General features: G+C 34.5%; 1 protein-coding gene across 2 annotated transcripts; it reads left to right on the top strand.

Annotated features, from left to right (window-relative positions):
* Positions 1 to 4609: 4609 nt before the first annotated feature.
* On the top strand, positions 4610 to 7605 carry LOC134696253 (iduronate 2-sulfatase-like). Of its 2 annotated transcripts, none has more exons than XM_063557942.1 (2): positions 4610 to 4662; positions 5698 to 7605. In XM_063557942.1, exon 2 carries the CDS (start codon positions 5918 to 5920, stop codon positions 7439 to 7441), a length of 1524 nt encoding a protein of 507 aa, XP_063414012.1. In that variant the 5' UTR covers positions 4610 to 4662; positions 5698 to 5917; the 3' UTR covers positions 7442 to 7605. The 2 variants fall into 2 exon arrangements, with proteins under 2 accessions (XP_063414012.1, XP_063414013.1); XM_063557943.1 differs by lacking the exon at positions 4610 to 4662 and adding an exon at positions 4706 to 4783.
* Positions 7606 to 12153: the final 4548 nt, after the last annotated feature.

Here is a 12153-nt window from a genome sequence, read left to right as displayed (position 1 = left end):
TTGTAGGCAGACCAGGTGTTCTGTAAGATACATTGTAGGCAGACTTGGTGTTTTGTAAGATACATTGTAGGCAGGCCGGGTGTTTTGTAAGATACATTGTAGGCAGACTGGGTGTTTTGTAAGATACATTGTAGGCAGACGGCTGTGTGTTCTGTAAGATACATTGTAAGCAGACTTGGTATTCTGTAAGATACATTGTAAGCAGACTGGGTGTTTTGTAAGATACATTGTAGGCAGGCCGAGTTTTCTGTAATATATATTATAGGCAGTTCTATAATATACATTGTACGTTGACTGGGTGTTCTGCAAGACACATTAAAGATCGATTGGGAGCTCTGCAAGACACATTTTTACCCGACAAGAGATTCTGCAAGATTTATTATAGGTTTATCGTGTAAATGACATAACATTTGGTCTATTGCTAGAAAAACTTAAGTTACTTTTCTAAGGATTTGAAATATTGCCTATGAGTGGCCCACCTATGAACTCCTAAGACATTTGATTCAAACGTTCTTTTAACGTACAAAGAGCGTAGCACTCATCATACTCGAAAATTCCTCATTTCAACCGGATTTAGAAGCGTACTTATACATAAGACACAACCAAACCGTGAGTATTTATACATCCCACAATTCCAAACAGACTCCCGACTTTAGTAAGGTTTTTTGTTACAAGATGGGACAAATCCAGGTGATGTGTTATATCCCAGACATCTGAAACTAAAAGCAATTATAATCTTGGCAATGCACACAAAGAAGAAGCTTTAAAAAAAAGTTGTACTATAGTATCTAGATGTCCGGCATTTTGATAATTCTAATGTTTAGTTTTAGAGATAACATACATATCGTTTATCATGTTTATACTATTTGTCACATGATCATATGCTGCGACAAAATAAGTCAACTTGAGTATCTGACTCATATATACTAAAATTGATAAACTTACATTTTAAGATTAATCGTTAGAACATATTGATAAAACTATTTATCATATATTTAGTACAAAATACAGCTATTTTGTATATCTAATAAAGGTTCTTTTTTCCAGTCTGTATCACCTACCCTGTATCGCATACCCCGTATCGCATGGCTAAACCCTTATCGCATACCCCGTATCGCATGGTAAAACCCGTATCGCATACCTTTTTTTTTTTTTTTTTTTTTTTTAAACTTAAGTCAGTTTTTTTGGGGTTTTTTTTGCTGAAGAATTTTTTTTCTATTAAAATTTTTTTTTTTTTTTAAAACATTAAAAAAAAAAAAAAAAAATATTAAAAAAAAAATAGGTCAATTTTTAAATGACGTCATTGTTTGGTATGTAACGTCACGAACATCAAGTTTTTACAACAATTTTTTTGGCACACTAAATGCAACTATAAAAAATACAAAACACTCAATAATACAATAATAAACAAAATATTTTCAAAACAACAGATTGTAAGGTAACCTAGGTGTTTTGTATAAATAATTGAGCAGTTATTTTAAAGCTTTGAAACAAGACAAAAGCAGAACTGAAGGTAACCCAGTGCTATGGATCAGAAAACAGTTCATATAATATAAAACTCTTCTGTTGAAATATATGATAAAGCGTATAATACATGGCAAAATCCGTATCACATGCCGTATCACCCTCGACCAATATCATCCCTCGGGCCTAAGGGCCCTCGGGCTGATATTGATGTCTCGGGATGATACGACATATGATACGGATTTTGCCATGTATTATTCTCTATTTATCATATACTTATACTAAATAACATATGATTTTTACCGTATGATAATAGCATTAAATTAAAGTATTTTCCATTTTTTTAGAATTGGTGCTTAGCGGGCTGATATGAAAAGTTTATCACATACTTCGATTGTCATCACATGCCTTTCCGTAACGTTATTACATGGCATTCCGGTGATACTCGGCAAATGCGGGAAAATACACCTCAATGCTACGTTTTCAGTGAAAAACATTACAAAGTAGGGTACAAAACAATTATTTGAATACTGGAAAGTATATTGTGTCAAATAACTAAATTAAATTAAAAAAAAATGCATTTTTAAAGTTTTTCTGAAACATAATTTACAAAGTTACTTTAAAAAAGATGACTTTTCCAAACAATGTTCATTGTGTACATTGCTGAATTATTTTTTTGTCGGTTCATCCATATAGAAAATGTGGGTTTTTTTTCTCTGTTGAAGCATGTGATATGATAGAAAGATTTCATATTGAATGTATCAAATTTTGGGTCCGACGTCCGTGAACTTTTTACTCTTTCAACTTCTTTTCGGGAACCACGTAAAAGAATCAATATATGAATCTGTTATGTTTCTCTACTGTTGAAGCATATGATAAAACGATCATAACATGTAATTTTTCATATCGCATGTATTATCAGTCATGCGGCTCTTGGACTGATATTGAACCTAGGGCTGATAATACATGTGATATGAAAAATGCAATGTAATAATATGATAATACGTCGTTTATATACACACTTGTACCACTAAGATTTATATTGTATAAAGAATGAACTTCGTATCGCTCGTAAGTACTTACATTGCAGAAACAGAAAGCAGACCAGTTTCATGTTAAATATTGTGATATGGAAATAACATTACCTTACTGATACATATACAGTTATGGGGCCCTAATTTGGTGAATAAAAATATTCTGTTCTGTTCAATATATAAAATACTACTGTGCCAGGAGCATGTATCTTTATTTGATATTTTATTAAGGACAAACATTTTAATTAGAATAACAATGAACAGACTGAGAAACTATAAACATATATTTACAACAAAAAGGATAATTTTTCTTTCCCTATTGTTTATTTTCCATTTTTTGGACGGTGGTGTTCCTTTGGCACCGTCTTACGGTGTTTATATATCCCAACCCGTTCTCTATGCCCGTGTCTGTAGTGACGTTTTGAATTTTAATGAGCGTCATCAATGTATCACTAGTTAATTATTGAGTCAGGTATTACGTGACCACAAATTACTAAATATTTTCAATATTTTAGTCTTAGGTACATGTATGATTTTTTTAAATAGTTGTTCTTTGTTTTGAAATAGTAGCCACTTACTTCGATTATACTCTCAGAACTGTATTTTTTATTTATTTTTAGAGATGTATAATTACCCTTCCGTGTCCGGTCTATGTTTTTATCAGATGTTTTTTTGTTGTTGCTTTGAATCGATCTGACAATTAAGGCCCTTTTCAAATGATGTTTACAGTTGGTTCTTATGTCATACTCTTGTCCCCTCTGTCCCAGGTCATGTCAGGGTTTGCACCTTTAAACATGTTTAACCCCGCGACACTTAATGCGTTCATGTCCCAAGTCAGGTACCTGCAGTTCAGTTGTTGTCGATGGATCATGTCTGTCATATTTTTTTTTTATTTTTTTTTTTATTATAAACTAGTCCCTTAGTTTTTCAATCAAAATTGAGAATTGAAGTGGGGAATATGTCAAAGAGAGAACAACCCGACCAAAGAACAGACAAAAGCCAAAGACCACCAATGGGTCTTCAACGCAGCGAGATAATCACTAATGCGGAGGTGGTGCACTGGGCCTCAGCTGGCCACTAAATACATGTATATAATTATGTACTAGTTCAGTGAAAATGAACGTCGCACTTAACTCAAAAACCTTTAAATGAACTAAAATTTAAAAAAAACCCAAGTCTAACAAAAAACAGAGGCTCCTGACTTGGTAGAGTCGCAAAATCGTATCGGGATAAATCATTGAATTGTTTCATAGTTTTCATATCGTTGTCATTTAAAGCGGACTGCCTATAATTCATACCACATTATCCAATTCTCGTCATGCATTCAATATGATCCTGGACGGTAAATAGTATAATCATCCATCCATTCATCCAGTCTGCAAGAAAATACGCACAAGAACACTCTAAAATCCACAAAACACCTGAATATGCATAGACCAACTTCAATCTATACAATACGAACAGATTGATACACACAAGAATATACGAACACATAGGGGCCCTACATTATTATAGCTTGCTGTTCGATGTGAGCCAATACCCTGTGTTAAATTCCTTACGTTGACCTATAATGGTTCACTTTTAAACGACTTGTGACTTGGATGGAGAGTTGTCTCATTGGCACTCATACCTCATTTTCTATGTCATGAAATGTCATAAAATAAAACGTAAAACGAAAGTATACAACATGTACTTGTACATTGTAGTGTTTTCTCAATGCTTACGGAATATAAAAAAAGTTTTGTTCAGTTAAACAATACAAAATAGCCACAATCGTTAAAAATGTGCTCTGGCGTCTACAAGTATTTATTCAAAAGAAATTATATCTTTCAAGTAAGTGGTCAAATCTATCATGCGACCTTTCTGGGGTTAGGCGATCAACCTTGCGATATAACGGCTCGTGTATCCCTATTGACGCCTCAAGTACATGTAGGCCAATAGTACTTTCGATAAATTATTACTTCCGTTACGTCAATTCAAGTATATGCATCCCGCTGTACATTGGAAAATAGTGTTTTTTTTTATTAACACAGTAGATTTACAAAAATGGGTCTTAAAGTAAAATCAAGTTTATGGTAAGACAAGCTTTTTTGAAAGCTAATAAATATTAGATCTACATCCGGGTTGAAGAATTTCAGCTATAAAATTGACCTGTGTTTTAAAAGTAAGTTTCATTTCCTGAACTGTGTCCATTTTTTATTGTTTGTATTTTTCTTTCCGAAAATATATAATTTATTGGAAGAAAGGGGGCGTTTCCCAAAGGCCAAGTAAAAGTCCAGCATTATGTATGTAAAAAGTCAAATAGGCCTAATTATTAATTTAATCTTGACTACAATGTATGTGCATCGTTTTATGTGATGTCTATTCTGATGTCTGTAGTGTAGTCTAGTGTTTGGTGGTCGAGTGGTCTGTATAAATGTCCTCATATGCAAGTTATTTTTTATGTATCTGTTGCATTTATTTTTATCAGTTCTCTTAAAATATCGGCGGAGTTATATTCCTTACAACAGTCACGTGACAACAGTACGTTATTTTCGAACTGTGTCCTGTAGATCCCTCCTCTACCAGGAGAACCTGAAATTGTTCCAGTCATTTTGTTTTGATTATGTTAACAAACTCTCAATTAGGCTGACAACGTACGAATCGGGATAGACATTAGACATTAGACATTTAGGAATCTGATGTACAGTAGTTGTCGTTAGTTTATGTAATATATACGTGTTTCTCGTTTTGTTTATATAGATTAGACCGTTGGTTTTCCCGTTTGAATGGTTTTACACTGGTAACTTTGGGGCCCTTTATAGCTTGTTGTTCGGTGTGAGCCAAGGCTCCGTGTTGAAGACCGTTCTTTAACCTATAATGGTTTACTTTTTAAATTGTTACTTGGATGGAGAGTTGTCTCATTGGCACTCACACCACATCTTCCTATATCTATTTAGACATTATTTTATTATACCAATCAAGGGCCCTTGTCGGGCAAGATACAAAAAACATCATAATACAATGATTATATACTATATAATCATATTGAAATAGTCAATACGTAATACTGATAATATGAGCAATGTAGGATTTAATTATGGTAAGAGGCATTGAGTGTAATATGTAGATTGTTTTTTTTAAAAGTCGTATATATGTATTCACAAATGTATTATAAACAACTATTTAGTAAATAACGTGTTTTTTTATTATATTGTAGAACTTTCAAGCAACCCTTTTTATATTGTCAATGAATGTGACGTTGAAATAACGGGACGGTTTATGACCTTACGTGTACCTTACCTTACAATCCGACTGGCACATGGTGGATTTATCTAGATTTTGATATCTTATTGATCATGTTGATAGACTGATATTGAAGAAAAACACACTGAGGAGTTGTCACAGTCGCAATTAATTATAATATAAAAAACTTAATTATGCGCTTACTGTTAATACTGTGCGTCCTCTGTAGTGGACTTTTAGTGACCGAGTGCAGCCGGAAGAATGTTTTATTCCTCGTTTCTGATGATATGCGTCCGCAAATAGGAGCCTATGAAGGACAGGATTTTCCATCATCCATTCACCCTCCGATGTTCACGCCAAATTTAGATGCACTGGCGTCCAAAAGTTTGCTATTAAAACGTGCTTATGTACAGCAAGCTCTGTGTTCTCCGAGTAGAACGTCACTTCTGACCGGACGTCGTCCGGACACAACACATGTAACCGATTTAGTTCATTACTTCCGTAGAGTTGGCGGGAATTTCACAACCATCCCAGAATATTTCAAAATGAACGGATATGAATCAGTTGGAATGGGGAAGATATTTCATCCTGGGTACCTTGCGTCTGATAATGACGATCCAATATCATGGACAATGCCATATTTTCATGGAACACGTAATTTTGAATCAAAGGCAAACAGCTGGAAAGCAATATCAGATGATCTCTTAAAAAACAAACCGCTTATTGATAAGCAAATAGCCGACCATGCTCTTTCTACATTACAAAAGCTTGCACCTGCAGCAAAATCAGGACAAAAGCCTTTCTTTGTCGCTGTTGGCTTCCATAAACCGCATCTTCCGTTCGTTTTCCCGGAATCTTTCCTGCAACATTATCCAATAAGCGAAATTAGACTTCCGAATAATGAATATGCACCAATTAATATGCCGAAAGCTGCTTGGTTTGATTATACTGGTTTACGATCCTATCATGACATTAGCGCATTGAACGCTACCGGTGCAATTAATTCAACGCTGCCTCGGGATGTTGTCCTTGACCTTCGTCGTGCCTATTATAGCGCTTTAAGTTGGACAGATTCATTGGTCGGTCTTGTTGTGAATGAACTCTCGAAGTTGGGTCTTGAAAACGATACAATAATATCCTTCTTTGGCGATCATGGTTGGCAGCTAGGAGAACATTCCGAATGGTGCAAACAAACAAATTTTGAACTGGCAACGCATGCGCCAATGATGGTACATATCCCTGGTCTGACCGACAAGGGAATAGTGACAGAGAAGCTAACAGAATTTGTTGACCTCTTTCCAACCTTGGCTGAGGCAGCTGGACTTGACCTTTTACCTTTGTGTCCGGACGACTCTGCAAGCATTGGACTTTGTCGTGAAGGAATGAGTTTAATACCTTTAGTTCAAAATCCAAATGCAACATGGAAGAACGCCTCATTTTCTCAATATCCAAGAGCAATAAATGGAACGAGCATCATGGGATATACGATTCGAACAGACCGTTATAGATACACTGAGTGGGTAAAGTTTATCGGAGCCCCAACATATAAGCCTCAGTGGAATGTATCGTTTGGTGTTGAACTTTATGATCATCAAAAAGATTCAGATGAGAACTTTAATAGAGCTTTTGATCCGTCTTATGTAAAAACTGTTAAACAGTTAAGTTATTTACTTCATGCAGGATGGAGGATAGCATTGCCATCAAGTGAAAAATCGTAACTATTGTGAAAAATGGAAATTTTATACAATGAAATTTTGCCACTAACTGAAAATGGTGACTTCACTGAAAATTCGTAACTCTAAATAAAATTAAAAAAAAAAACTATATTGTCTTCATGTTAAGTGCTTAGGGTTTAATCTATTTGCATTATGTAAGTAACATAAATAAAATAAAAACGTACATTTAAAGATTTCCTTCGATTTGCTTTATTTTGTTCTTTTGTGCCCCAACTTGGAGCATTATGTTTTTCGGTCTTAGCGCCCGTTCGTTCGTCCGTCTGTCGGTCCGTCTGTTCCGCTGCAGATTAATATTTTTAGTAAGGTAGTTTATTTTAATACGGGAAGGATTGTGCCTGATGTTCATATGATGAAATCATAATCTTTCAGTCAGTTTAATTGAAGTCTGGAGCTTGCATGTCAGTTAACTGCTAGTAGTCTGTTGTTATTTATGTATTATTGTCATTTTGTTTATTTTCTTTGGTTACATCTTCTGACATCAGACTCGGACTTCTCTTGAACTGTATTTTAATGTGCGTATTGTTATGCTTTTACTTTTCTACACTGGTTAGAGGTATAGGGGGAGGGTTGATATCTCACAAACATGTTTAACCCCGCCGCATTTTTGCGCCTGTCCCAAGTCAGGAGCCTCTGGCCTTTGTTAGTCTTGTATTACTTAAATTTTAGTTTCTTGTGTACAATTTGGAAATTAGTATGGCGTTCATTATCACTGAACTAGTATATATTTGTTTAGGGGCTAGCTGAAGGACGCCTCCGGTGCGGGAATTTCTCGCTACATTGAAGACCTGTTGGTGACCTTCTGCTGTTGTGTTTTTTTTTATTTTGGTCGGGTTGTTGTCTCTTTGACACATTCCCCATTTCCATTCTCAATTTTATATTTTAAGTTTAATTTCAATCAACTTGAATCTTAGTACTCATGTTCCCTATGATATGATTTTTTTCTGATTTTAATGCAAAATTAGAGTTTTGACCCCAACTTCACGGTCCACTGAACATAAAAAAAAAATTTTTTTGTTTTTGTTTTATCTACATAATAATTTTATTCATCAAATACAGCTTGTTACATAAACCATCAAGATTCCAAGCTTCTCTTGACGTACCCTGTTACAATCCACTGACTACCCAGGGATTGACGATCTTAATTATCCCATTGACTGGGACAGATTAGGTGAACGTTTGTCGGTAACAACCACTGCTCACTATGTACTTGTTAAAGACACTGAATCTGTGGGGTCACAAAAGGTTCTCAACACCTAAATAAAGCAGTTCGAAAAACGAATCCGGACTAATACAATGTGTTGATTTATATCAATAATATAAATCAAAACATAAAGGTCATTCCTGAATAATTTTTCGAATTCTTTTATTATTAGAGGCGTTAAGAACCTTTGGTGACCCCACAGTTTAAATTCAATAATAAGTAAGAAGTGAGCAATGGTCGTTACAGACAAACGTTCACCTAATCTGTCCCAGTCAATGGGATAATTAAGATCGTCAATCAATGACCAGGACCACACTGTTTTGAATATGATTCTATATATGATTTCATCAGTTGATAGAGGATTGCTGCTTCAAAGGAAAATATTGAACCAGGAGCTCCAAGTGATGAAATTGAAATCATCCTTTCGAAAATGTTATTGACGCGATTTTGAATTGGTTCACCGTTATGGAATATCTTTTTCACTGCTGACGACGTATTTTTACTAAGATAAGGCCACACGACGCGCGCAACAGGTGGATCCGAACCTGCTTACCCTTCCGGAGCACCTGATATCACCCCAGTTTTTTTTTGTGGGGTTCTTGTTGCTCAATCATAAAGTTTCTACTTGTGTTTAGTATACTTTTGTTGTCTTTGTCTTTCTACCTATAAATTTAAATTTCCCTTTGTTATTTTTCGCATCTCTTGAAGATATAACTGTACAGACAAACTAGAAAAATCTTACACATGTAAGGTAGAAACATAACACAACTTCAAAGCAGATGAATGAATCTAATAGTTTTTTATTTTGCTGTGTCCGACGCGCTTTTTAAATTTTATCAGGTAACGCTCAAACCAAAACATTTGAAAGGCGAAGATAAATACCTGAATATGCGAGAATCTATATAACCAAAAGGAACCTCAAAGACATCGGTTGCTCATTTTTGAGTGTCCGACTCATTATAGACACTTGAATCAACAAGTTCAAATTGCTAAATGTTGTTCTTTAAAAGACAGTTTGGCCTTTTTATGAATTTAGGCAGTGTTTATTTAAAATATGAACAAAATCGAATTTTCATGATCAACCATACTAATTTTTTTTTATATTGTCCTGATTTTATTATAAAACGGAGTAAATTCAGAACACGCGAGCAGTGCCACATATTGTGTATAAAAGGTAAAATCACAAAAAACTGAATTCCGAGGAAAATTCAAAACGGCATGTCACTCATCAAATGGCAAAATCAAAAGCTCAAACACATCAAAAGTCAGTTAGAATGGATAACAACTGTCATATTCCTGACTTGGTACAGCCATTTTCTTATGAAGAAAAGGATGAATTGAACCTGGTTTTACAGCTAGCTTAACTTCTGACTTGTATGACAGTCGCATCAAATTCCATTATATTGACAACGATGCCTGAACAAAACAAACCGACATAATAGGTAAAAATGCACGGATTTTAGCCAAAATTAAAGACAAGAATACACCATTTTACCATAGTACAATAACAAACTGACAGGATGTAAACAATTGTTACAGTGTAGAATGATCTGATGTTAATTTCATGAGAAAACGATTAATTAATGCAGAATTACTTTCTCAGCCTTATTTAAAGATAGCAATTATTCCATATACTAGTACTACTATAGTACCGGTCTATTTTATATATGCCGTCCAACCGAAATGTCAATTCGACATCAGTAATAATATTGCTAGAATATTTAAAAGGGTAAATATCCATAAAACTTTCATTTTAACTACGGACTTAATGTCCAGCTTACAAGCCTGTTGTGTATGGTCAGATAAGGAACTAAGATCATAGTTGACATAACTATTCTAAGTACATGGACCTTGACCTTTATACTGACCACTGTACATGTTTGAATCACATGCTTTTACAAGACTTGAAGTGGAAGTTAAAATGTAGTAAACGATAGGAATTTCATACCCTGCGTGATCCGTTGTCACTCAAGATTGTTGCATGTGGTCAGATATTATAACGATAGTAGATAGTTGATATGACTTCGTTAAAGTATATATACATGGTTGTAAGTTTGACATTTAAAAGGGTTAAAATGTAGGAAACAATAGGAAATCCCTACCATGCGTAATCTGTTGTCACTAGTAAATGCATTTTAGTCTTCGTCAGTCATGCTGATCTTAACATCATCTGCCCCAAGTCTGAAACTTTTATTCATGATTTGACCATCAGTTATGTTTAAGACATTTTCTGCTTTAACTTGCAGTCAATCCAGATCTGTTCACACATTTTGCTTGCAGTCAATCCAGATCTGTCCAGACATTCTGCTTGCAGGCAATCCAGATCTGTTTAGACATTCTGCTTGCAGTCAATCCAGATCTGTTCAGACATTTTGCTTGCTGTCAGTCAAGTACTGTTCATTACTTTTTTTTTACAAAACAGCTACTGCACACTGTGAACATACATGTAACTAATCTTAATTATCTGCAAGCGAATTATCTGAACAATACTGATTTAACAATAAAGGGTAGGTATGAACGGTTACAGAAAGACTGAACATGACTTAATAATTTATTGTTCTGTCTTTAGGAGCGGTTTAATTCAAAATTACAGTTTCAGTTCAGAATTGGTTTACTAATGTTTAGTATGGTTCATGTACGTGTAGTATTACATAGTCGAATGACTTCAATCTAAAAACTGATATAATAATCTGAAGTAGTTGTATGTTTTACAACCAGTTAACTACCCACAGTGGACCCTATGATGTATATGTAAGAAATTAGTTGTCATTGCAAATTAATTTTAAATTTTTACTATCTACAGATTATTTTCATTGTTCTTTTATTTAAAAAATTGTTTAATAGGATCGTACACTTCCAATATATCTTGCTTTGATAGGTGATTTTAATAATTTTTTGAAAACATTGATTCAACTAGCATCTTCTTTCGTGAAATTGCAATGTTTACAGGATGGTTTTTTTAATGACATTACTTGCATTCTAGTTTAAACATATTTTTTTTTGCAACTTATATTAATCCCTTTCCACTGTACGGGTGTGAGTGCTGCCTTGTAGCGGCATTATCCTGCTTTTTTTTCGAAATCTACGAGGGTATCTTTAACGTGCAAGAGATATGACTCTCTCTTAACACGGTTCAACCATTTATCGTCCCCTTCCGACGGACTAGCATCGTTTCCTCAAGACCATACTCGCAAATGGTGTCAAGGGAGAGCCGAAATTTGAGTCCCTGAAATAGTCCACTTTTCATTGAGTGCTTACATATCATTTATCAAAGTTGACTTCAGATTTGGATGTGTATACTAGCTAGTGTTGAAGTCTCAGAAAAATTATTACTTATTCACGGCTTTAAACTAGTCCAAATAATTATGACGTCTTGAAAGGCTTTTATAAATTTTTTAAGACGTCAAAGAAAAAAATTATAATAGCCTTTCAAAACGTCATAATTATTTGGACTAGGCTTTAAACTACCTTTCGTTAATTGCAAATACTCCAA

The sequence above is a fragment of the Mytilus trossulus genome, chromosome 14 (genome assembly GCF_036588685.1).
Source record: "Mytilus trossulus isolate FHL-02 chromosome 14, PNRI_Mtr1.1.1.hap1, whole genome shotgun sequence".
Classification (NCBI taxonomy): Eukaryota; Metazoa; Mollusca; class Bivalvia; order Mytilida; family Mytilidae; genus Mytilus; species Mytilus trossulus.
Note: the sequence above shows the minus strand (reverse complement) of the source record. Positions and strands in the feature narration are given on the sequence as shown.